The 23,204-nt window shown below is 40.4% G+C and overlaps 1 protein-coding gene across 1 annotated transcript; it reads right to left on the bottom strand.

The window, feature by feature from the left end:
• Positions 1-3,842: 3,842 nt before the first annotated feature.
• Positions 3,843-22,621, bottom strand: LDHB (lactate dehydrogenase B). Its single transcript, XM_055571664.1, has 8 exons — positions 22,465-22,621; positions 19,621-19,755; positions 12,314-12,431; positions 10,677-10,850; positions 8,679-8,852; positions 7,654-7,771; positions 5,483-5,606; positions 3,843-4,214 (listed from the first exon to the last, which is right to left on the bottom strand). The coding sequence occupies exons 2-8, from the start codon at positions 19,747-19,749 to the stop codon at positions 4,047-4,049; spliced, it is 1,005 nt and encodes a 334-aa protein (XP_055427639.1). The 5' UTR covers positions 19,750-19,755; positions 22,465-22,621; the 3' UTR covers positions 3,843-4,046.
• Between the last annotated feature and the right edge of the window lie 583 nt (positions 22,622-23,204).

Consider the following 23,204-nt stretch of genomic DNA (forward strand, 5'->3'; position numbering starts at 1 on the left):
GTCAGACTTTATTTTTGGGGGCTCCAGAATCACTCCAGATGGCGATTGCAGCCATGAGATTAAAAGATGTTTATTCCTTGGAAGGAAAGTTATGACCTAGATAGCATATTAAGAAACAGAGACATTACTTTGCCAACAAAGGTCTGTCTAGTCAAGGCTATGGTTTTTCCACTGGTCATGTATGGATGTGAGAGTTGGACTGTGAAGAAAGCTGAGGGCCAAAGAATTGATGCTTTTGAACTGTGGTGTTGGAGAAGACTCTTGAGAGTCCCTTGGGCTGCAAGGAGGTCCAACCAGTCCATCCTAAAGGAGATCAGTCCTGGGTGTTCATTGGAAGGACTGATGCTGAAGCTGAAACTCCAATACTTTGGCTACCTCATGCGAAGTGTTGATTCATTGGAAAAGATCTTGATGCTGGGAGGGATTGGAGGCAGGATGAGAGGAGGACAGAGGATGAGATGGCTGGATGGTATCACCAACTTGATGGACATGAGTTTGAGTAGACTCCGGGAGTTGCTGATGGACAGAAAGGCCTGGTGTGCTGTGCTTCTTGGGGTTGCAGAATCGGACACGACTGAGCAACTGAACTGAATAAGTAATTAAAAAGTATATAACTGCATTGCTAATACTAGCGAGGGGGTACTCTTTCTGCCCCCTTCTGATGTTTATGTCAGAAGCTTTCTCTATCCCTTTTATACTGTAATAAAACTCTATTACACAAAGCTCTGAGCAATCAAGCCTCTTCTCTGGCCCCGGCGTGAATTCTTCTCCAGAGGCCAAGAATCCTGGCGTCTTTTGTGGTTCAGCAATAACTTTTCACTACTTAGCAGCTGTGTGACTCTCTGTGTGTGTTTCAGTTTTATCTGTAAAATGAGGATTCAAATACTTTAGAGCAGTGGTTCTCAACCGGGGGTGATTTTGCTCCCAGGAGAAATTTAACATGTCTGCAGACATTTTGGGTTGACAAAACTGGGGAGAGGGGTATGTAACTGGCATCAAGAGGGTAGATGCCACAGATGCTAGCAAACATCCTGTGATGCACTGTGTGTTAGTTGCTCATTCATGCCCTACTCTTTACAACCCATGGACTGCAGCCCACCAGGCTTTCTGTCCATGGGATCTTCCAGGCAAGGATACTGGAGTGGTTTGCCATTTCCTTCTCCAGGGAATTTTCCTGACCCAGCGATCGAACCGGGTCTCTTGCACTGCAGGCAGATTCTTTACCGAATGAGCTACCAGGGACCTTCCCACAATACAGAATATTCCAGACCCAAATCATAGTGCCAAGGTGCAGAAACACTACATTATGGCTCAGTTCAGTTGCTCAGTCGTGCCCAACTCTTTGCAATCTCATGGATTGCAGCACACCATGCATCCCTGTCCATCACCAACTCCTAGAGCTTACTCAAACTCATGTCCATCGAGTCAGTGATGCCATCCAACCATCTCATCCTCTGTCATCCTCTTCTCCTCCTGCCTTCAATCTTTCCTAGTATCAGGGTCTTTTCAAGTGAGTCAGATTCTTCACATCAGGTGGCCAAGGTATCAGAGCTTCAGCTTCAGCATCAGTCCTTCCAATGAGTATTTAGGACTGATTTCCTTTAGGATGGACTGGTTGGATCTCCTTTCAGTCCAAGGGACTCAAGAGTCTTCTCCAACACCACAGTTCAAAAGCATCAATTCTTCTCGGCTCAGCTGTCTTTACGGTCCAATTGACATCTGTACATGACGACCGGAAAAACCATCTTTGACTAGACGGACCTATGTTGGCAAGCTAAGGTCTCTGCTTTTTAACGTGCTGCCTAGGTTTGTCATAGCTTTTCTTCCAAGGAGCAAGCATCTTCTAATTTCATGGCTGTAGTCACTGTCCATAGTGATTTTGCACCCCAAGAAGTCTGTCACTGTTCCTATTTTTTCCCCATCTATTTGCCATGAAGTGATGGGACCTGATGCCATAATCTTCGTTTTTTGAATGTTGAGTTTTAAGCCAGCTTAGGATGACTTAAATGAGTTAATATATATGTAAATCACATATATTATATATATGTTATATATATGCAAATCACATTGGCCACCTGATGCAAAGAGCTCATTTGAAAAGACCCTGATGCTGGGGAAGATTGAAGGCAGAAGGGGACGACAGAGGATGAGATGGTTGCTGGCATCATCGACTCAATGGACAAGAGTTTGAGTAAGCTCCGGGAATTGGTGGACAGGGAGGCCTGGCATGCTGCATTTCATAGGGTTGCAGAGTTGGACATGACTGAGCGACTGAACTGAACTGAACTGAAATCACTTATAAGAGTAAGCACTAAAATACTATTAGACTCAAGCATTGTGCTTTAAGTTTTACATTTTCTGATTTAATTCATATACCATATTGAAGAGGTACCATTATTACCACTACTTCATAGGTAAGAAAATTGAGGCTTAGGGGTAGTTAAGGTAACTTGCCCCAAACTGCAGTTAATCAATGAAATCCAGGTTTACATGATAACAAATTCCATGCTTTTAACACTATCAAAACTGACCCCTAGATATTACATGTAAACTCTATGTTTTAAAGGAAGTCTGCATTAAGGCCCCCTCCTAACCCCTGTATTAAGCTGTCTCCCAGTAGCCTGGATGTGAATAATTCAGCCCACTTTCATTTTTCATTATCAAATTGAACCAACTGTAACAAAGTTAATCCCAATTTTAGAAAGCCGTTTTAGAGGCTTTTCCTTTGAGAGAAATAAAATGGACTTCTTTGTGTCATCCATGGGTTCTAGTTCTTTCTTCAGTGGTAAACCTACAGTGGTACCCTCAGTATTTTCAGGGCTGTGAAAATACTGGGTACGTGTCACTTGACATTTGTCCAAGCCCATAGAATGCATACCAAGACTGAACCGTAACATAAATGACGGGCTTTGGATGTCATAGCAATGTTGGTTCATTGACTATAACAAACACACCACTCTGAGTGATGCTGGTAACAGGGGAAGCTATGAATATGTGTTCATATACATATATTCATAGACAGATTTCCCATAAACACAAGGGCAAGTGTTAATGGGAAATCTCTGCATCAATTTTGCTGTGAAACCACTCTCAAAAAAAAAAAAAAAAATCCTTGCGACTTCCCTGGCAGTCCAATGGTTAAGAATTTATTTGCCTTATAATGCAGGGATGGAGAAGGCAATGGCACCCCACTCCAGTACTCTTGCCTGGAAAATCCCATGGATGGAGGAGCCTGGTGGGCTGCAGCCCATGGGGTCGCTAAGAGTTGGCACTACTGAGCGACTTCACTTTCGCGTTTCACTTTCATGCACTGGAGAAGGAAATGGCAACCCACTCCGGTGTTCTTGCCTGGAGAATCCCAGGGACGGGGGAGCCTGGTGGGCTGCCGTCCATGGGGTCGCACAGAGTCAGACATGACTGAAGCGACTTAGCAGCAGCAGCAGCAGCATAATGCAGAGAATGCAGGTTCAATCCCTGGTGGGGAACGAAGATCCCACATGCTACGGAGCAGTTAAACCAGTGAGCCACAACTAGAGCCTACGTGCTGCACCAAAAGATCCCACATGACACAAGAATGATCCCGCATGTCATCGTTAAGATCTGACACAGCCAAATAAATTTAAAATAAATGAAACCAAAAAATGGTAACATATTCTTAGGACAACAAAATCACAGCACATGTTGTGACAAAGAATTGTAGTGCTGTTTGGTGGAAGAAGTACAGGATGAAATGTAGATGACAGAATTTAAGGAAATTTATGATATGGGGGAAGAACTATCATTTTTAAAAAAAAGAGACAGATGGAAATCTTTTAGAAATTAAAAAATTCGAGAGACAGGAGCACACTACGCTAGGTGGTTTATTTTATTTGTTCAAGGACTCATCTTGCAAGCATTAAAGCAAGCATGGGCTTTGATTCTGGGAGCCCAGATTCACAGACTTAGGAAGACAAAAGCGAACTGTGCTCCATGTACATGGATGCAAACTAAAGGCTCGTAGTTAATCAAACTGTAGTTTTAAGTTTCTACAGCCTTGCACCCGGAAGTCACAGGTCCTTCAGGTCCTTTTGGATGCCCCAGAGGGTATCTGCACTTTTCTTGAGTTGGGCAACCTCTTCATCCTTTAGCTTCTGGTTGATAACACTGGTTAACCCTCGAGCATTCAGGATACATGGAAGGCTCAGGAAGACTTCATTCTCAATGCCATACATGCCCTGCCAGAACAAGAAAAGCACCAAAATTAAGAAATGAAACCACAGGTAAGAATGACCGCAGGGCCTGGGGTTGAACAGGACGAACTGCAAGAAATTTGATAAGCATAAACTCCTTTAGTTTTTATCACTGACAGGCCTATCTAATATTTGTATTTCAAATTTGATTTTGTACAAAGAATATACAAATAGACACTATGATAAAACTAGAATTTTTAAAGTACTTTATCAAACTCATTGACACCTCTCTGCTTGTATGTCTTCAAATTAAATCACATTCAAATGTGGTTCTTATTGAGCTTTTTTTCATGAAATTTTAAGTATCCTGAAAAATCTTTAGTTAAGTAGAAGATTTTAGGTAGTAGTTGACCTACAAGGTCCAGGAGAGTAACTGGAAGTCACACAAAGGCAAGATTCTTGGAATACTCAAGAATTGCTGGGAAAAAAAAACAACACACAATTCCTCAAACACTGTACCGGTTTGTATTAAGTAATTTACTCACAGGATTAATTTAATTATACAATTATTTTAGTACATTAATCAAGGGAGTTTAAGATTTTCTTAAATTAGCTCTGAAAGTTTTTGTACATACACCAAAGTGGAGGCAATAAACAAATTTTTATATATGGACTCGGCAATTATCCAATTTTGCCATACTTGCTTTTAATTTTTTTTGCCATAGTATCAAAAAGCCAAACAACAATAACAAAAAAACCTTCAAAACATCTGATACCATGATTTATCCCCAAATACTTCTATATTTACCTCTTGTTTATTTCAGTCTACTGCATTTTCTCCCTTACTTTTTCACTCCTGCTGTTGACTTGCAGAAAATGAATCAGTTATCTCAGTTTTATTTAAAAATAATCAGTTTCTACTTAACTGTTTCATAGCTTCTGAATTAAACTAAACTTGCTAAGGTATCAGTGCTATATACCACAAAGCCAAGCTATAGTTTAGAATACACCAACTTGAAATGAAATTATTAAACTTATTCAAATAATCATCTAAGAATATGCTGAATAAGACTCAGAGTTAATATTTAATTTGGCACATTATACAAAGGAGAATTATAAAAACACATTTGATGTCTCAGCTTCTATAAACTTTTGCTCTTTTGGCCTAAGCTTCTGACAGAAAGGAGTAAAGTTTCCATAAAACTTTGAGATGAAAACTAACTGTGGACTGAGACATTATCTCATCCTTCTTAAAATTAATCTACTTATGGAATGCTCAATGAGAAACCACCTAATATTCTGTAATAGTTTACCTTCACCATTGTTGACACTGGGTGAATCCTGGATAGATTTTTCAACATGGATTCAATAAGGTCAGCCACACTTAATCCAATAGCCCAGTTGGTATATCCTTTTAGCTTGATGACCTCATAGGCACTAAGAAAAAAAAAACCATAAAGGAGATAATTGACCAGATGCTTTGGTGGTTTGATTCCTACTGTCTCTTAACCCTGTCATGCTGAGAACATGATTTAGACTACCTATCTCAGGGTCTACTTCTGTAAAATAAGGGTAACAATGGTATCTACTTCATAAGTTTGTTAAATGAGTTAATATATATGTAAAATATTTACAACTTTAAAACTACATGGTTGGTAGTATGTAAATGCTTTGACAAATTTAAGTAGTTTATTGTATAAATAGGCATTTTTAAAATCACAGTGGTAGCATGTACATTTGCAACCAATCTTATTTATAAACACAAATATTTCCAAAGATATTAATAAAATCAGGGAACAATGAAAGTAAAAGAACCTTCACATTCACATTCAAAGGACAAATTACACCTTGATTTTCAGGTCCCTTTGAGGCCACTAATCACTGTTACCTAAAATACTACGACCAACTAACTTAAGAGCAAAGTGATGTCAAAACCTTGCAGACAACTATCTGAGCACAAATTATATACACTCTGAACCCACAAAGGCACTTGTACTTGAGAATTAGGTAGCAGGAGTAACTGAGTACTAGAAAAATGGGACTTAACGCAATCTATCACTAATTAAAAGACCTTGGGTGAGCTACACTGGGTTTATCTTAATGAAATCCTAAGAACTCTTTCAACTTTTTAAAGATCCTTTTTCTCCATATACAGGTCAAATTCTTGGGGGAAAAAATCTTTAAAATTGAACTAAATTAAAGGATTCCATATTTGAGAAAACAGTTAGACTTATAAACACCTTAAGACTTTGTAGAGGAGAAAACTGAGATTCAGCTTAAAAGTTAAATGGCTTCCCAATATTATACAGTGTCTCTAGATAGCATATTGAAAAGCAGAGACATTACTTTGCTAACAAAGGTCAGTCTAGTCAAGGCTATGGTTTTTCCAGTGGTCAAGTATGGATGTGAGAGTTGGACTGTGAAGAAAGCTGAGCACCGAAGAATTGATGCTTTTGAACTGTGGTGTTGGAGAAGACTCTTGAGAGTCCCTTGGACTGCAAGGAGATCCAACCAGTCCATTCTGAAGGAGATCAGCCCTGGGATTTCTTTGGAAGGAATGATGCTAAAGCTGAAACTCCAGTACTTTGGCCACCTCATGCGAAGAGTTGACTCATTGGAAAAGACTCTGATGCTGGGAGGGACTGAGGGCAGGATGAGAGGGGGACGACAGAGGATGAGATGGCTGGATGGCATCACTGACTCGATGGACGTGAGTCTGAGTGAAGTCCGGGAGATGGTGATGGACAGGGAGGCCTGGCGTGCTGCGATTCATGGGGTCGCGAAGAGTAGGACACGACTGAGCAACTGAACTGAACTGAACAGAAAAGACCCATAATTTCAATCTAAGCCCACAGTGTTTACTCTGGTCCAAAATGATACCTTATTTTATGATAAACATGAGGGTCATAGAGAGAATGGTTAGTCACAAAAGGCAGTTTTAAAAAACAGGGGAAAGGGGACATCCTCGGTTGGGTGTGGAGAGACACTGAATCAGTGTTCAAGCTGCTGATTGCTAATAGCTTGAAAACCATTAACAATCAATCAGTAAGTATCTTTCTAGTCAATTATGATGCAACAGTGCCTAGGTTTACTTTTCTAAATAAGCCACCTTTGTCATCTGTGAATTCCATGTTTCACTCCTATTACAACAGAATTTCTCTGGAAAAATATTTGCTTTCCCTAGGGGCACCAGCATAGCAAGTTTGACCAGTGTTAAGTCAGTCTTGCCTCTTTCAGAAGATAACAGCTGCATATTTGCTATGCTGAGTCTATCTAAAAGAAAAAAATAATTAAAAAATGAAAAAAAAAGGGGAAAAAAGCACTCTCCCTCAAACAAACAAAAAAAAAGAGTAAATTTTTTTTTAAAAAGGAAAACAAAATTTTGGAAACAGTTTATCTGAATAGGCAGCCATGGAAAGTGTTCTCGATTTTGTCTAAGATGATATTAATTGTCTTCAATCAAGCCCCCCTCCCCCCCGCTTACCTCTCAACCACCATCTTATGCACTTCCTTCCAATTTTCACTATCATTGTCTGTTCCCATTTCTGGATTCAGTTCCTGGAGAGAAACGCCTGCCACATTCACTCCACTCCACACAGCCACTATTGGGAGTTGGGGAAAGATAAGCATTTTATCTCTGACATTGTTTTTAAAAAATCTTTCCTTCTCTTAGTTCAGATTTCACCCTTGATGCAAGTTATCCACTAACTGGTCCAATGACAATTCACTCCCATTCACTTCCCCCCAGAGACTAACATTTGCCTTCAAATCTGACCTTTTACCTTTCAACCATTTTGATGCAAACAGAATTACTGTGTCAGACTAACAGGCGTTATGAAATTCTTCGCTTTCTGCGGGTTTGTGAAATCGTGAGGGACTCTAGTTCGGGACTATCCTAAACTCTGGGTTTGAGGAACTCTGAACTTTCCACCTGCTTATATTTTAAAAAATAAGTAATAATTTTAAGACCTAATTCTTCCACTACCAAAGTTCACTCTACCAGAATTACACTACTGATTTTTCAAAGAAAAATGTACACCTTAACCTTTAGGGAGAAAATAGCCCCTTGCATATTGGGCAGAGGTGGATTTAGTAAAACCAATATTATCATTATGTCTTAGATTATTACAGTTTTATACAATAAGCCTAATCATTGTATAATATTCAATGTTTAAGATGAAATGATGGAATTAGAATGTTTCAAAACTATCATAGTAATAATTTTTAACTATTTTTAAACCATTATTATCTAAATAATATTTAACTAAGAATCATTCATGGATACTAAACTTATGAGGCAATAAACTGATAAGGAATCAGATATTTACCTAGTCAGTATCAAAGTATTCTCTCACAATTACTTATCTATAATGTGATGCATGTGAAAATATAAACTACAATTAAAAACAAACAAAAAATTCAGAATGGCAAGAACAATATCCTCAGAATGGCAAGAACAATATCCTAAGTACACAGCAAACGCTGTCTGTGTTTTGTTTTGTTTTTTACCGCTTGAGTCGCCGTGTTCCCCCAAAATCCATCCGTGGCAGCTGCTGGGATGAATGCCAAGTTTTTCAGCCATAAGGTAGCGAAATCTAGCCGAATCCAGGTTACATCCACTCCCAATCACACGGTGCTTGGGTAATCCACTTAGTTTCCAGGTAACATATGTGAGAATATCCACTAAAATTTTTAAAAATAATATATGTAAGTACATCAAAACTGATGTCAACTGCTATGTCGAGCAGTGGTACCCTGGTTTTCTCCTCTCCCCTCTGCTCCATCCCCCAAATGAGATGTGGCCAGAAAGATGTGAATATTTGACTTTTCGGAATTAGGGACCATGGGGGCTAGAAAGATAAGAAAAACTTTTAAGCTGTATAGTCAAGAGATTGTAAAACATGGAAAATGCAATGTTGTGGTTTTAATCTACATTATCATTGGAAACAAGAATATATGAGTCCTGCAGATTAATTTACTAAATATAGAAAGAAAGAGAAAAAGGGCTGAATTCGATCATCACTTAAGTTTCTTCCAATTCTAACATTCCAGGATTGTAACAACTGTTTTCAGAAACCGAAAGCTATAGGTTACTAAACAACCAAGGCACGCGGCTAAAAGTTACCTTTGGGAACAAGACAGTACTCAGTAAACAATTATTATAATAGGAGGAAATGGCAACCCCCTCCAGTGTTCTTGCCTGGAGAATCCCAGGGACGGGGGAGCCTGCTGGGCTGCCGTCTATGGGGTCGCAGAGTCGGACACGACTGAAGCGACTTAGCAGCAGCAGTATTGAACAGAAAGAATTTAATGACAGAGCCTTTATTCTGGTGTGGCACAGAGGTAAAACCTGCCGGGCTAGAAAAGATCAGAGCATTTATACAGGCTAAGCTGTAAAAAGTAGGAAAATGTGCACACCAGGAAGGCAAGTCTCCACCTCCACTCTCATATACAGACACTGGATGGGATATCTTAAGGTCATTTTGGCCTGGATATTATAACCTCTTCCTTGGCAACAGTGACTCAGTAGGAGTGACTCCCTGGAGACTTAAGACTTTGAAGCTATACCTGGAAAAGTTGTATAACCAGTTAATAATGTCTGCCTTAAGCACAGGATGTAGCAACTTCATATGTGTCTGCTGTCTGTCACTCATGCTCTGCATCTATTTGCCACTCTCTATTTATGAGAAATTTTAGATACAAGGTTGACCAGGAAACTCCAAGCCAAGATGGTCTTGCTGGCTCCAAACTCTCAATATCCCATAAATTGTAAGGACTTTCCTGGCTCTTACAATGTTTCTCTAAGTGAAGTATCAGAGATAATCAGCTTTACCATTTAACAACATATTTATCTACTGTGCTTACCAATAAAAAGTAAGTTTGGTGGCAAACTATAGGCAAAAGAAGTGTGAAACTGAATTTTGACTCTTTGGGCTGAAAAAGTACAATTCTTTCTAATCAGAAATTTTAAGTTACAACATTTGGTGTTAAACATGTATTTGTCCATCAACAGGCTACTTTCCATCTTTAAACCTAGACTAATTAATGGCTTTCTTTAACTCCTTAAAAAAAAAAAAATCAGTCAACTTAATTTTCAAGAATTTTAGAAGACTAAAGTGCATTTTCTGGAAAACAGATGGTCACATAGGCTAAAATACTTCTTCCAAACTGGAGCCACATTCAAATTTTGTATCCCAGTATAATCTTGATAGAAAATTTTAAAACCTTTTAGACTTTCCAACAAACCCAGATAAAATAAGGAGATGAAACTGCTTTATATAAAACTCTTCTCACATTCTTCAGCATGTGGCCTGGGAATGTGCCAGGGGTTTTGCAAACATCACTCTCTGTGGCCAATTAATGGAAGACACATGAATTGCTTAGGCCAAACACCAGAAAAGACTTTTCATAAGTTAAAAAAGAAAAAAAAAAAAGGAAAAGAAAAAAAAAATCCCAAAGTACTGAATTGAACAGAACTGAACCTTAAGGCATCACAATGATTGATACCTGGGTTGGAAACCACAATGATGATGCAGTCAGGACTGTACTTGACGATCTGAGGAATGATGAACTTGAAGACGTTAACGTTCCTTTGCACCAAATTCAGGCGACTCTCCCCTTCTTGCTGGCGAACTCCTGCAGTTACCACCACGATCTTGGAATTGGCAGTGACAGAGTAATCTTGAAGGAGAGGGGAGAAAAGGACTTCACATACAACTCTGCATCAAAACATGCCGTATGAGATGCTCTAGGGACCCAAACATACGTAAGCTCATGGAACGTATGTGAGGAACGTTATGTGAGAATTACATTTTCTGTATAACGTGTTGAGTTGCAACACCAGTGTTCCATGGCTTCTTCCTCCTTGAGTGATGTGGAACCATTCCGACCACAACACTGGCTCAGAAAATGAACCCAGGAAACAAAGACAGCCTTAAATTATGTTTCTTGCTAACGGATTCAAAATTCTATTGGCTTTAGAGAATACTGGATTGTCAGTAATAACACAAAGTATAAACAGTGAGTGCCAAGTTCAACTGGCAGTCATCCAACAAAAAGGCAATTGGAAGCTAACTGTAGACTTGTAATGTTAATTCAATCTATGAAGGCAAAGGGAGGCACTCAAGTGTTTGTTCTTGGCTAGAATTTAATTTCTAATACTCAATGTTTTAAAGAAGCTTATTGTTTTTAGCAATGAGTTTCTCTACAGAGTATTTTATTTTTTTCCCCAAGCAAGTGAATCCTTTCTCAAATTACAGACATTTTGACTTGATGTGGTCATTAGACTCAATACTTATGGATGACTCATACAATTAAACCATGTTGCTATGTGACTTTTGACAGTTACTAATAATTTATCAGCTTCCTCTTCCATAAAACGGGGGTAATAGGACCCACTTTTCACAGGGCTGCAGTGAAGATGAGACATGCAACAAGTTTCACAGTACCCAGAATGCTAATAATTCAGTAAGTAACAGCTGTTTATTATTAGTAGTGGACTTGCCCTGTAGCTCAGATGGTAAAGAATCTGCCTGCAATGCAGGAGACCCAGGTTCGATCCCTGGGTTGGGAAGATCCCCTGGAGAATGGAATGGCAACCCATTCCAGTATTCTTGCCTGGAAAATCCCCTGGACAGAGGACCCTGGGGGGCTACAGAGGAGTCCATGCAGTTGCAAAGAGTTGGACATGACTGAGTGATTGACACATACACTATTAGTAGTAATATTGTTAGAAATTATTTTGGAGGCTGGACATTACTATATCTGTAGGCACAGCCATTAATGCATAAATGCATTAATCCAGAACAAAGACGGCTAGAATACAAATTTATTTAGTTTCTTTGAGACACTCAAATTATTTTGTGCAAATATTTCTTCGGATTTAAAACATCCCTGTTCTCAGGTATGTGTAAGCAAGCATTTGGATCCAATTTCCTAAAATGTTATGCACTGTATATGTGCAAGGCACCGGGGGGAGGCTTTACAGAGATAACAATTATGATTGTCCCTGAGGATGAACTGGACCCAGAAGGAAACAAGAAACTGCTGACATTAGATTCACCAGGATGGGAAAACCTGTTTCCTCTCAGGGAGTGAGGATATCAGTTTATTATTTGATCACTTCAGGCATGAAAGGAGCCTACCTTTGTCTGCCACAATTTTTGGCGTCTGAAGGAATAAGCTCCCGTGCTGCAGGTCCATCATTTCTCCTTTGAGTTTATCTTCCAAAACATCCACAAGAGCAAGCTCATCAGCCAGAGACTATAAACACAAAAGGAGCTGTTAGGACCCCAAGCTACTCAAGGACACCTCAGTTCACAGTATTTCAGTCAAAATACCCTTGAAATGGGAATGCCCAATGTCTAAAAACTTAGGGAAGAGTTTTTACCATGGAATTAGGTGTGCTTTCAACAATTTGATGAGGAAACGTTTTGAATAATGAACTATTAATATTTGATACCATTTTTTAAAAAAAAAGAATTTCACCTCTAGTACTCAGTGGACATTCAATGAGCTTGATGTAATTAAGAATCTAAACGTGCAAGTATCGTGGTTCAACAGTGGCCTCAGGGTGCTCGTCTTCATATTAAAGGGGACTGATGGTAAAAAAAGTAGAGACTCACAAAGAGCTAGAAACAGTCTTGGGCACTGTGTCCATCTTGAAGGTCACTCCTAGTTTGGAGGGATTTAGAGAGGGCAGATTTCATTTAAAACACGAGGCAGAGTTCACTTCAGAGCAGGCTTTGAAGGCCTGCTTGAAGCTAGGAACCCTCAGGTTGGCTCTGACCAACTCGAATGTCCTGCTGGTGAAAGATAAGAGTCAGGGGCACAGGGCTCCAGGGCTAGTGAATTCTCCATACATTTTCAAGGCAAACTTGGTCAGTCTCAATGTTTTTTTATTTTCTATTCCGACTGTCATCTTGTGCCATCCATCCCAAGTAATACCCTCAATCAGTCATCCTATCTGCTTTTCAGCAAGTCCTCAATCTTTTCTTCCCAGGAAAAGGGAGCTGTTATCTGTTGTTGTTAGGTCGCTCAGTGGTGTCTGACTCTGTGGCCCCACGGACTGAAGCATGTCAGGCTTTCCTGTCCTTTACCATCTCCTGCAGTTTGCTCAGATTCATGTGCATTAAGTCAGTGATGCTATCTAACCACCTAATTCTCTATCACCCCCTTCTCCTTTTGCCTTCCATCTTTCCCAGCATCAGAGTCTTTTCCAGTGAATCAACTCTTTGCATCAAGAGATCTAGTTGTGTTTAAATAACCTTTCAGCTTTTAACATCAGTATGCCTCCAATGCAGAAGGCACAGGTTTGATCCTTGGTCAGGGAACTAAGACCCTGCATGCCGTGCAACATGGCCCAAAAACTTAAAAAATAAATAAGTCAGTTGTCTTGTGAAAACTCATAATTTACAAACTCTATTTTTTTTAAAAAATTATATTTTTGACCATGCCCTGTAGCATGTGGGATCTTAGTTCCCCAACCAGAGGTCAAACCCATGCCTCCTACACTGGGAGCATGGAGTCTTAACCACTGGACCACCAGGGAAGTCCCTACAAACTCTTTTAAAAAGTAATTACCCTTCCCATTGACCTATCACCCAAATCCTGGCCTTTATTGCTTTTCAGGCTGTTAGCAAAATAATTAGCCTAGTAATTATTAGAAACGATCCACAACAATTTAGAACTTAATACAGTTCCTCTATTATTAGGAACTATCCTCTGTGAAGGAGAGTTTGATAAGTTATATAAAGGGAAAAAATATAAAGTAACTCAGGTTCAGAAAGTGCTAAGATAAAATAATCCATGTGGAATTGGGAGGGGTCAGGAAGGCTCTGAGCAGCAGAGGGGGAGGCAGAGGAAGAGAGGTGAGGTGGCCAATAAGAAAACTTGATCCAGTTAACTTGCCAGCAAAGCAGGTCCTGCTCCAGGTAGTGGCCTAGGAATAAAGACTGTCACCTGTTTCTAGAAAACCAGTGTCGGCTGGCCTGAAGCAGCGAGCTACAATAGGCTTGCTTGGGAGGGTTTCTCTGAGACTCAAACTTCCATGCGACTGAATGCATTCTTAGTTCCAAGCAGTTGATTCACTTGCCAACTTCAAAAGACCCTTTTATGACCTGGGGGTTGCTTTGTTGTTGCTCAGTCACGGAGTCGTGTTCGACTCTTTGTGACCCCATGGACTGCAGCACGCCAGGCTTCCCTGTCAAGTATTTTCTCCTTCCATGTATGTCAAATGCAGGCATTAATGTTCACCCCTTTTCACTTACATACATTTTTAACACTTAAAATGGTTTCGTTCCTCTGCAAGATCACACAAAGCCCTCGCTTGTGTTTCTGGAGCCCTAAATTCATTCCAGAGAACTTCATAACCATTCCTTTCAGGTGCCAAGTACTGGGGATGTCACTCTTATTTTGGGGACATCACATGTGCGCTGTTGAAGTCAAGGGGCACAACAATTTGGGGCTTAAGTGGAAAAGGATGTCACAGGATCTCAGATCCTCTGTTTTGTTTCAGTGGGTAGAGAATTGGCAGAGAAGTGCATAGTCAGCTGGCAAGGAAGGAAGAGACCAACACTTGGAGAAAATAATTGCAGCGCTGAATTTAGCTGCATTTATGCGACTGAATATCCTCCCAGTGGGAGGCAGGCAAATGAAGATGTGTGACTAAGTACTGACACTTGGGCTTAAATAAATCTTTCTGTATTCACATAGTGTATATAACCAATGAATTTACCACATGTATATTCCACTTAAGCTGCATATTTTAAAATGATCAATACATCAAGGCTTAGATTAGCTGCAAAAGCACTAACTCATTGAGGAACAAGATCAGTTAGAAGCCAGGAACAACACTACACTTGTTGATAGTGTGTTTAACATAAGACACAAATGGTCTCTTTGGACTTTCCTGGTGGTTCAGTGGTGAAGACTCTGTACTTCCACTATAGTGGACACAGGTTCAAACCCTGGTTGAGAAACTAAGATCCTGAATGCTGGACGGCTTGGCCAAAAAAAAAAAATTATCTCTTAATCTAAGTCCTGTGTGGACCAGATACAGCCACAACCTACCTCTTGGTCCCTGAGCTAGCAAACTTGTTTTTGTTGCTGTTTAGTTGCTAAGCCACATCCAACTCTGCTACCAGTGCCTTAATATTTGATGGCTGCATTCTGCATTTTTATATTCAAGTGTTTAGTCTGCATGACATTTTGTGGGAGGAAAAGGTATAACTTTTCCCAAATAGCTAAATGGACAAGCACCGCTTATTCAATAATTTGTTTTTCTTCTCTGGCATGTCACTTTGTATTAAATATTCTTTGGTTTTGTGTCTGGGTTTTGAGTCTGTTCCATTAGCCTGTCTTTGCTTGTACAAACACCACATTCTAATTAAGTTTCACTTTTAGGCCAAGTCTTGCACTGCAAAAAGTACTCTGCAGTATGTCTGTAATTACATTGCTCTGTATGCTGTGTTTGTAGAAGAATGTGACTGCAGCTGACTGACAGACACTCAAACCCAAAACAGCTGGTCAGAGGCTAAGGGCAGAATAATCACATGGATACTCTATATGACCTTGACAACGTGATGGGGCCTTGGCAGCCAAAGCACATGTAGGGGCGACAGGAGAAACCATGAAAAAGGAAAAGCTCTGATCAAAATTTGACCAAACATAAGTGCCATTTCTTAGTAAGAGGAATATCCATTATTTAATACATGTTCACTACTCAATGTGCCAGGCATTATTCTACTAGTGAGGACTATAGTAATGAACAAATCTGACAAGGTTCCTGCTTTCGTGGAATGTACCAGGAAGGGGAGAGGAGTGAAGCAAACAATTTAAGATGGTTCTGATCATGGAAATGCTATAAACAGTGCAAGGCAGAGTGAAGTTAAAGGAAATGGAAGGAAGCTTACTTGGTATTGGATGCTCAAGGAAGACCAGTACGCAAAGGCCTGATATGAACGACAGGAGGGAGTTAACTCTGATGATCCAAGGCAGTCATTCCAGAGGAAGGGAAATCAAGTTCTAAAAGGGTTTAAGGGACTTCCCTGGTAGTTAAGAATCTGCCTCCCATGCAGGGGGTACAGGTTCGATCCCTGGTCAGGGAACTAAGATCCCACATGCCACAGAGCTACTAAGCTCATGCACTGCAACCACTGAGCCCGTGTAATCCAGAGCCCATGTGCCACAACTAGAGAGCCTACGCCACAACAAAAGATCCTGCAGGCTGCAACTAAGACCTGACACAGCCAAGTAAATGAAGTAATTTTAAAAATGCTTTTTAAAAATAAAAAGATTTAAGCCATAGGCTTCCCTGGTGGCTCAAACAGTAAATAATCTGCCTGCAGTGTAGCAGACCCAGGTTCGATCTCCGGGTTGGGAAGATCCCCTGGAGAAGGAAATGGCAACCCACTCCAGTTTTCTTGCCTAGAGAATTCCATGGACAGAGGAGCCTGATGGGCTATAGTCCTTGGGGTTGCAGAGTTGGATACGACTGAGTGGCTAATACTGAGGCCATGATGATCTTAGTGCTTTGAAGAGGGGAGAAGGTAAGAGATGAAGTCAGAGGTGGCACCAGCCACCGCACACCACTGGAAGGAATCCACGACATTCTGAATGGTACCTCCTGGAGGTGCGTACCCTGCCTTGCTCTGAGAAACAGGCAGAGAAAAGATCCTCCCTGTATTTCATTTATGTGTGCAGTTCTAAGCAGGGGAGCTATTTTTATAAAAGCTCACTATGGTTTCCATGTTGGCAATTAGGATGTGGAAAATGGGCAAGAGAAGCAGAAAACATCAGCATCTTTGTCATGGTGGACGTTGGACTCTGGTGCCTCCATGAGCCCAGTCAAGGTACGGACCTTCTCAACCAATCTGATGCCCTAGCTCATCTCCTTTCTGGGCCAAAGTGGTATCCTCTGAAAACCACACCAGGGATGTAAGATCTCTGAGATCTTAATCAAGGCACTTAATCTTTCTGAGTTTGTGTTTTTCCACCAGTAGTATAGAGATGACAACATTCCCTAGAAATTTTGTAGAGGAATAAAGTAACATATAGATACTTAGCAAAATAGAATTGGCTAGTTTCCTTTCTCTCTCTCTCTTTTTGGGTATCTTTCTTATTAAAGGAGTGGGGCTTATAATCCTTACCAAACAGTAATAACAACTTTGACTCTAATCCTTCCCCGTTACAAGAAGATTTAAACATTTTTAATTAGTAAAATGGTCTTTGAACAAGGCAGTCCTTCCTTCACAGAAGCTCAGCTGAAAGATTCCTACTGTGCTAGGAGCCTGGTTAGTTCTCAAGCACTTGAATTGGGCCAAAGTATTATATAACAGCAGAGTCTCAATTACATTATTTATCAAAGAGGACTTTAAATTTACAATTAAAAAATCAGAGAGGTTCTGAGAGAATCATGATAGCTCAGATATATTGCTGATTTCCTAAAAAGTTCAAGGTTTGGGTTTAGCTTAAGGAATGGAAAATCTTTAATACTCTACAATGAGGAAGAACCCGGAAAAAAATATACATATATATAAGTGAATCAGTTTGCTGTACACTTGAAACTAGCACAACACTGTAAACCAACTATACTTCAATTAAAGAAAAAAATTGTCTTTAATTGCCCCCATACTAGCATAGAATAAAAAGAAATGGCAGAGTTACTGTGGTTAAGAGTTCAGAGTCTGGGCTCAAATACAGCTCAACCATTACCAACTGTGTGATAACAGGCAGGCCACTTAATCTAGTCAAGCCTCAACTACTGTATCAGGAAATAGGATATGAACAGTTTCCATTTATTGAGATTACTGTTTAAATAAAGCATTTTAAACAAAACACTTAAAACATGGTACACAGTAAATATTTTAAAAGAAAAGTAAGCTGGAATATTTTTTCCCATTTTTATTGGTATGAATGGTAAACATTAAATTGTGATTATTTAATTCCCCTGTAATTTGGGGAGCAGCTATTCTCCTAAATTAGGGAAACCTAGTCAATTAAACCAACCAGAAAAAAATTCAAAAGAATAAAACTTTAATTGGCATGCGCTACACATTTTAATTGATTTCTCTGATGATGTTTTTCCTCAGTGAAAAAATTCTGAAGATTCAGAATTTGCCCCTTTAGAATTTAAATTCTGTAGATAGAAATACACTCGGCTAGGAGTTATTCCAGCAGCCTTCGCATACGGTACAAAAAGACAGTGTGTTCTACCGAAGGCCCAACAGCATTTTTTGAGGCAGGGGTTCCCCCTAAAAAACATTTAAGACAGCCTTCAGAAAGTATGGATCAGTTCAATGAATAAGAAGAGAGGAGGCAAACTAGAAGTCTATGGAGGTATGGAGGGAAATATAATCTAGAGGAGTGGAAGGTGTTAGAAGCATGTTATCAGTATTAAAGCTTCTGATGTTGATAACTGAACTGATTATGTTAGAATATGTCCTATTCCGAGGAAAAGTACTCAGACAGAAGAAAATGAAAGGCGTATATGCATGTATTCTCAAAGGGTTCAGAAAAAAAGCCCCATATGCACATGTGCACACACATGCATACACCCATACACACAGGCACACACTTGTGTGCACACACAAACAGAAATACATTAAGAATTGGTAAATCTGGGTGAAGTGAATATGGAAGTTTTACTTTTTAAAAAATATTCTTGCACGTTTTCTGTAGATTTGAAATTACTTTAAAATTAAACAACTGAGTGAAGGTTTGAGGGGAATAATATAGGATATTTCCATGACCTCAAAAAGCAACCGTGCTGATAACGAGGCAAGATAACATTACACACCTCCTGATGTGATGCACTGTGAAGGACAGGGCATCACCTGGTCATAATGTCACCCCCAAATATAACCTGAACTCAGTTACAAATACCAGACCAACATAAATCGAGGGGCATCCTACAAAACTGATGTCTCTACAAACTCACCGGTAACATGAGAGATGAAGGAAGGCTAAATTCCAGGTTAAGGAAGAATAAAGAGACACGACAAGTATATAAAAATATGATCTTGGACTAGGGGAGAAAAAGTATGATTCTGATAACTGGAGAACTATAATCTGGGTACTGTATAGTAGATAATAGTGTTTAATCAGTATTACTGAGTACAGTAAGTCTATTGTATCAGATAAGAATGTCATTCTCTCAGGAAATATTTGCTAATGTGTTTAAAGATAAAGTATCACCAGGTCTACAACTTATGTTGATGTATGGCAAAACCAAGACAATAATGTAAAGTAAAAAATAATAATAATAATAATAAAAAGTTAAAATAAATAAATATATAACAGCAGAAACTTAATTTTCTAAAAAAAAAAAAAAAAAAATTTTTTTTCAGGGGAAAAAAAAAACCTTTTAAAGATACAATCAAATTCTCAAAAGCCTAAAGAGATTGCATACACATGATGAAACTACCTATCACGTATGAAGTTTCGAAAGTACCTTTCCCAGAATGCTGATGGCACATGCCATACCAACTTGTCCAACACCCACTACAGTGATCTTATTGTTTGGGATCGTTTTCTCTTCTTCCGCAACTGGTGCAATCAGTTTTTCCTTAAGAGTTGCCATTGTGCCCTGAAAGAAAATAATCAAAATATGATAACATGTATCCACCTGAGAAACAGGAAGGGGAACTTGTAATGTTACTGTTGCAAGTTTGAATTGAAACACATTTTTAAAATGAGCTTAATGGTATTCCAGAACACAGAGTTTCTTTAAAAAAAAAAAAAAAAAAAAGTGACCCACTAACAAAAATTTAAAGACAAAAATCTCCATGAAGCCCATTAGAGTTTGGGTTCTTCTCTTCAGTCTATGACTATCTAGCAGTAATTAACAAAGCTGTAATAACTGTCTTCTGGCTATTCATTTACTGGATAAACAACATTTATATTTAGATTAGCTGACTGGTTTCCATGCTCCCTACAAAATATTTATTTAAGTTAGGGCCCAGTATTAACCCATATTTAAGCTTGGTCTAAAAGAGCTACTTATGAATATAATTTCTACTACCAATGGTTATTATCACTCTTAGAAGATAGGGACCAACTGGTTTATCTATTTTCTTCTTCTACTGAGGTCTCACTGATGACAAAATAGTGACAAATAATGTTTGCATAAAATCTGTAAAACTTATTACTTTGAATTCCTTTTAGTGTGCCTTGGAAGCTTACTGGAAGGTGGGTAGATACGCAATACATTTTCCCCCAAGGGGACCACATAAGGAAAACACCAGCCTTTGAGTCAGTTTCTTTCCAGCCATTAAAAAAAAAAAATTAAAGTTAAAAAAAAAAGGAAACTGTTAGGAAGCATTTATACAAGTAACACCAATTGTATCTGTGTCATCAGCTTATCAGGTGAGTTTTCTGGATAAATAAAACAAATGGTGAAACTTACTGTATCAATCCGCATTCTTAAAGAGAGGATTCAGATGATATTTTTTTTAAAAGCCCTTTCTTCAAAATTAAGTATCATTTATAATTATAACCCATTAAAATGTCTATTATTTATGTCTGCCTTTTACTTTTGCTGCAGACAGCCACGTGGCAGGGCAAGGTCCCTCTTTCAAATTGTACTGCTGCTTCCCAGTCTCTTTTTTTATTTCTCATCTGCTAAGGACTAAGTAACAAAACCTGGTTGAGTAACTGTATATATTAGGTAAGAGTCAGTAAGACTCCTAGTTGTAATAAAGTTAATTGAATTTGGAGACAACTGTTTTGTTCTATAGCTATTTTCCCCCAAAAAACATTCCCCCCCAGGTCATTAGGGTCTATACAGGGAGATTATTTTGCCTTTCCAAAGCACATTGGCAGTTTTCTCCTGGATGCTAGAGAAAAAAGAAATATACAATGGTGCGCAAATGTTTCCACAAATAGATGACCTTGTAGTGAAATTTACACGTCCTACATTTTGAGCAGTTGAGCAGAATCCGGAGAATGAATGCTGCCTCTCCTGCTGAACTGAGATACAAACGCATAGCTTCTCTTCATCATGGCATTTTCACTAATTGGTTTAAGATCTTCTAGGTATAGAGGATCCAGCAAAGCAGTGGAAAATAAAAATCCAGAAAGACTGCTCTAGAAATACAGATTAGTTGATCAGACAGACCTTTTAAACTATCTGGGGAATTTCAGAAATGACATTGTAGAGGCTTGAGCCAGTACAGATTTTCTTTCAGATCTTTCTACAGAAATGTGATTTAAATTTTTTTTTTTCTTTAACAGGGGTTCTTTAATAGGGTTGTAAGACATGACAAGAAAATGTTTTATATCATACACAGGCCTGTTTCAAGATCAGTGGAGGCTTTTAAGGGCAAAGAATGAAAATCAGGGTGAAAATAATCAATATTTGGTCCTTTTCATGCCCATGCTCCTGCCCCTTCTGTGGATATAAATCACTAGAAAAGAACCCGTGCCTTAAGTTCAGAACAAAGCTCCACTTTGCAGACTCTCTCGATTCTAACCTTTTAAACAGCCAATTTTTGCCCTGCACTTCTTCCACTGAGAGCCGGCTCTCCCCTCCCCCGCTCCATCCCTCCAGCCCGCATTGCCGGCCGCCCACGGGCCACCTCTTCCTCTTCGCGCCGCAGCGCTGAGCTCAGGTCACGAGGGGAGGCAGCCACCACGGATCTCCCCAGAGAAGGTCTCCAGCGGGGAAAAATCTAGGCCTTTCTAAACTCTCAACACCCAAAGCTGGTAAATAAACAGCATCCGAAGCATCAAGGGAAAAAAAAGGCCAGAAACGAGCCGGCCCACCGCTCCAGGAAGGGCTGGGGAGAGGCTAAGGGCAGGGTCAAGATCATCCTTCACTCTCATCCCCAAAAAGCCGGGCCTTTCTCCAGGTCCAAGGTGGTGGGCGCCAACAACCACCCCACCCCCCAGCTTCACGGGTCGCCTGGCCCCTTCTCCCTCCCCCGGCTCCTCCGGCACGTGTCCGGGCGCCCGCCAGCAGGCACTGAGGGTGATGCGGCCGCCATGAACCCATCAAGGACACGTAGAACCGGGATGTAGCCGCAAGTGCCACAAATCCGTCCCCCGGGAGGGCACAGGCTGGCCGGGAGCTTCGAAGAGCGGCCGACACAGCCCAGAGATCGGGCACAGGCCCTCGGCTCCGTCGGGTCCCCCAGCCCCGGGACAGGGCCCCCGCCCCAACCCGATCCGGATGCTCAGGGCTCCAGGCCCGCGAGCTCAGATGTCCTTCCTGGTCCTTCCCCCGCTGAGTCTTGCTGCACAAGTCCCACCAGGTCTTTCCGCAGAGCCAGGATGCAGGGTCCCAGCTGAAACCTACCAGGGGAGAGAAAGTTCTCCAGAGAGTGATAAGGGGTGCAGGAAGACAAAGTCAGCAGCGTGCGTCTCCTTCGGCGCAGGATCCGCAAGGAGGGAGGAAGAGCAGGCGAGACCCGCCCCTTGGCCGCCTCCGAGCTTCCTCTATTGTGATTGGAAACCCGAGCACCGCCCATCCCTCCCCTCGGCTCGCTCAATCCTCTTCAAGGACAAGGGCTCGGGTGCGCCCACGCCCTCCCTCGGCCTAATTGAGGAGGTCACCTTCTGGCCGCTAAGGCGGCCGCGGTCACTGCTAGCCTCCGGGCTTAAAGACTCGTGCACACAGAGGGTGCGTTATTTCTGAAACCTGGCCGTCTTCAACCCTTTGGACTCTCACGCTCTTGATTGGATAAATTTAGTCCCAGTAGTAGTACATTTCTCTTTGGCATTCCAGGTCAACTTTAGAGGACCACTCTTCTAATCTGAGATGCTGCTGGTGTGTGTAGTTCCTCTGGAATAATATTCCTGCTTCTGGATGTTTTTAAAAATAAAGCTAGATTTTCATTTCTTCTCATCTCTGATATAAAGTTCTTTTGATGTAAGGGTTTTTCCCACCTTAACTCAGCAAATACGCAATAACTGCCTACTGGTGGCTCAGGGGTAAAGAATTCGCCTGCTAATACAGGAGATGCAAGAGAGGCAGCTTTGATCTCTGGGTTGGAAAGGTGCCTTAGAGGAGGAAATGGAAATGGCAACCCACTCCAG

The sequence above is a fragment of the Bubalus kerabau genome, chromosome 1, assembly GCF_029407905.1.
Source record: "Bubalus kerabau isolate K-KA32 ecotype Philippines breed swamp buffalo chromosome 1, PCC_UOA_SB_1v2, whole genome shotgun sequence".
Classification (NCBI taxonomy): Eukaryota; Metazoa; Chordata; class Mammalia; order Artiodactyla; family Bovidae; genus Bubalus; species Bubalus kerabau.

What these genes read in the sequence shown, in the direction of transcription:
- LDHB (XM_055571664.1), bottom strand. Translation starts at nt 19,749, where the DNA reads ATGGCAACTCTTAAGGAAAAACTGATTGCACCAGTTGCGGAAGAAGAG. An exon ending in CATTGTGGTTTCCAACCCAG is followed by an intron (nt 8,853 to 10,676) that starts GTATCAATCATT and finishes TAAAAATTTTAG; the next exon opens with TGGATATTCTCACATATGTT. An exon ending in CATAAGATGGTGGTTGAGAG is followed by an intron (nt 5,607 to 7,653) that starts GTAAGCGGGGGG and finishes TTTTTTTCTTAG; the next exon opens with TGCCTATGAGGTCATCAAGC.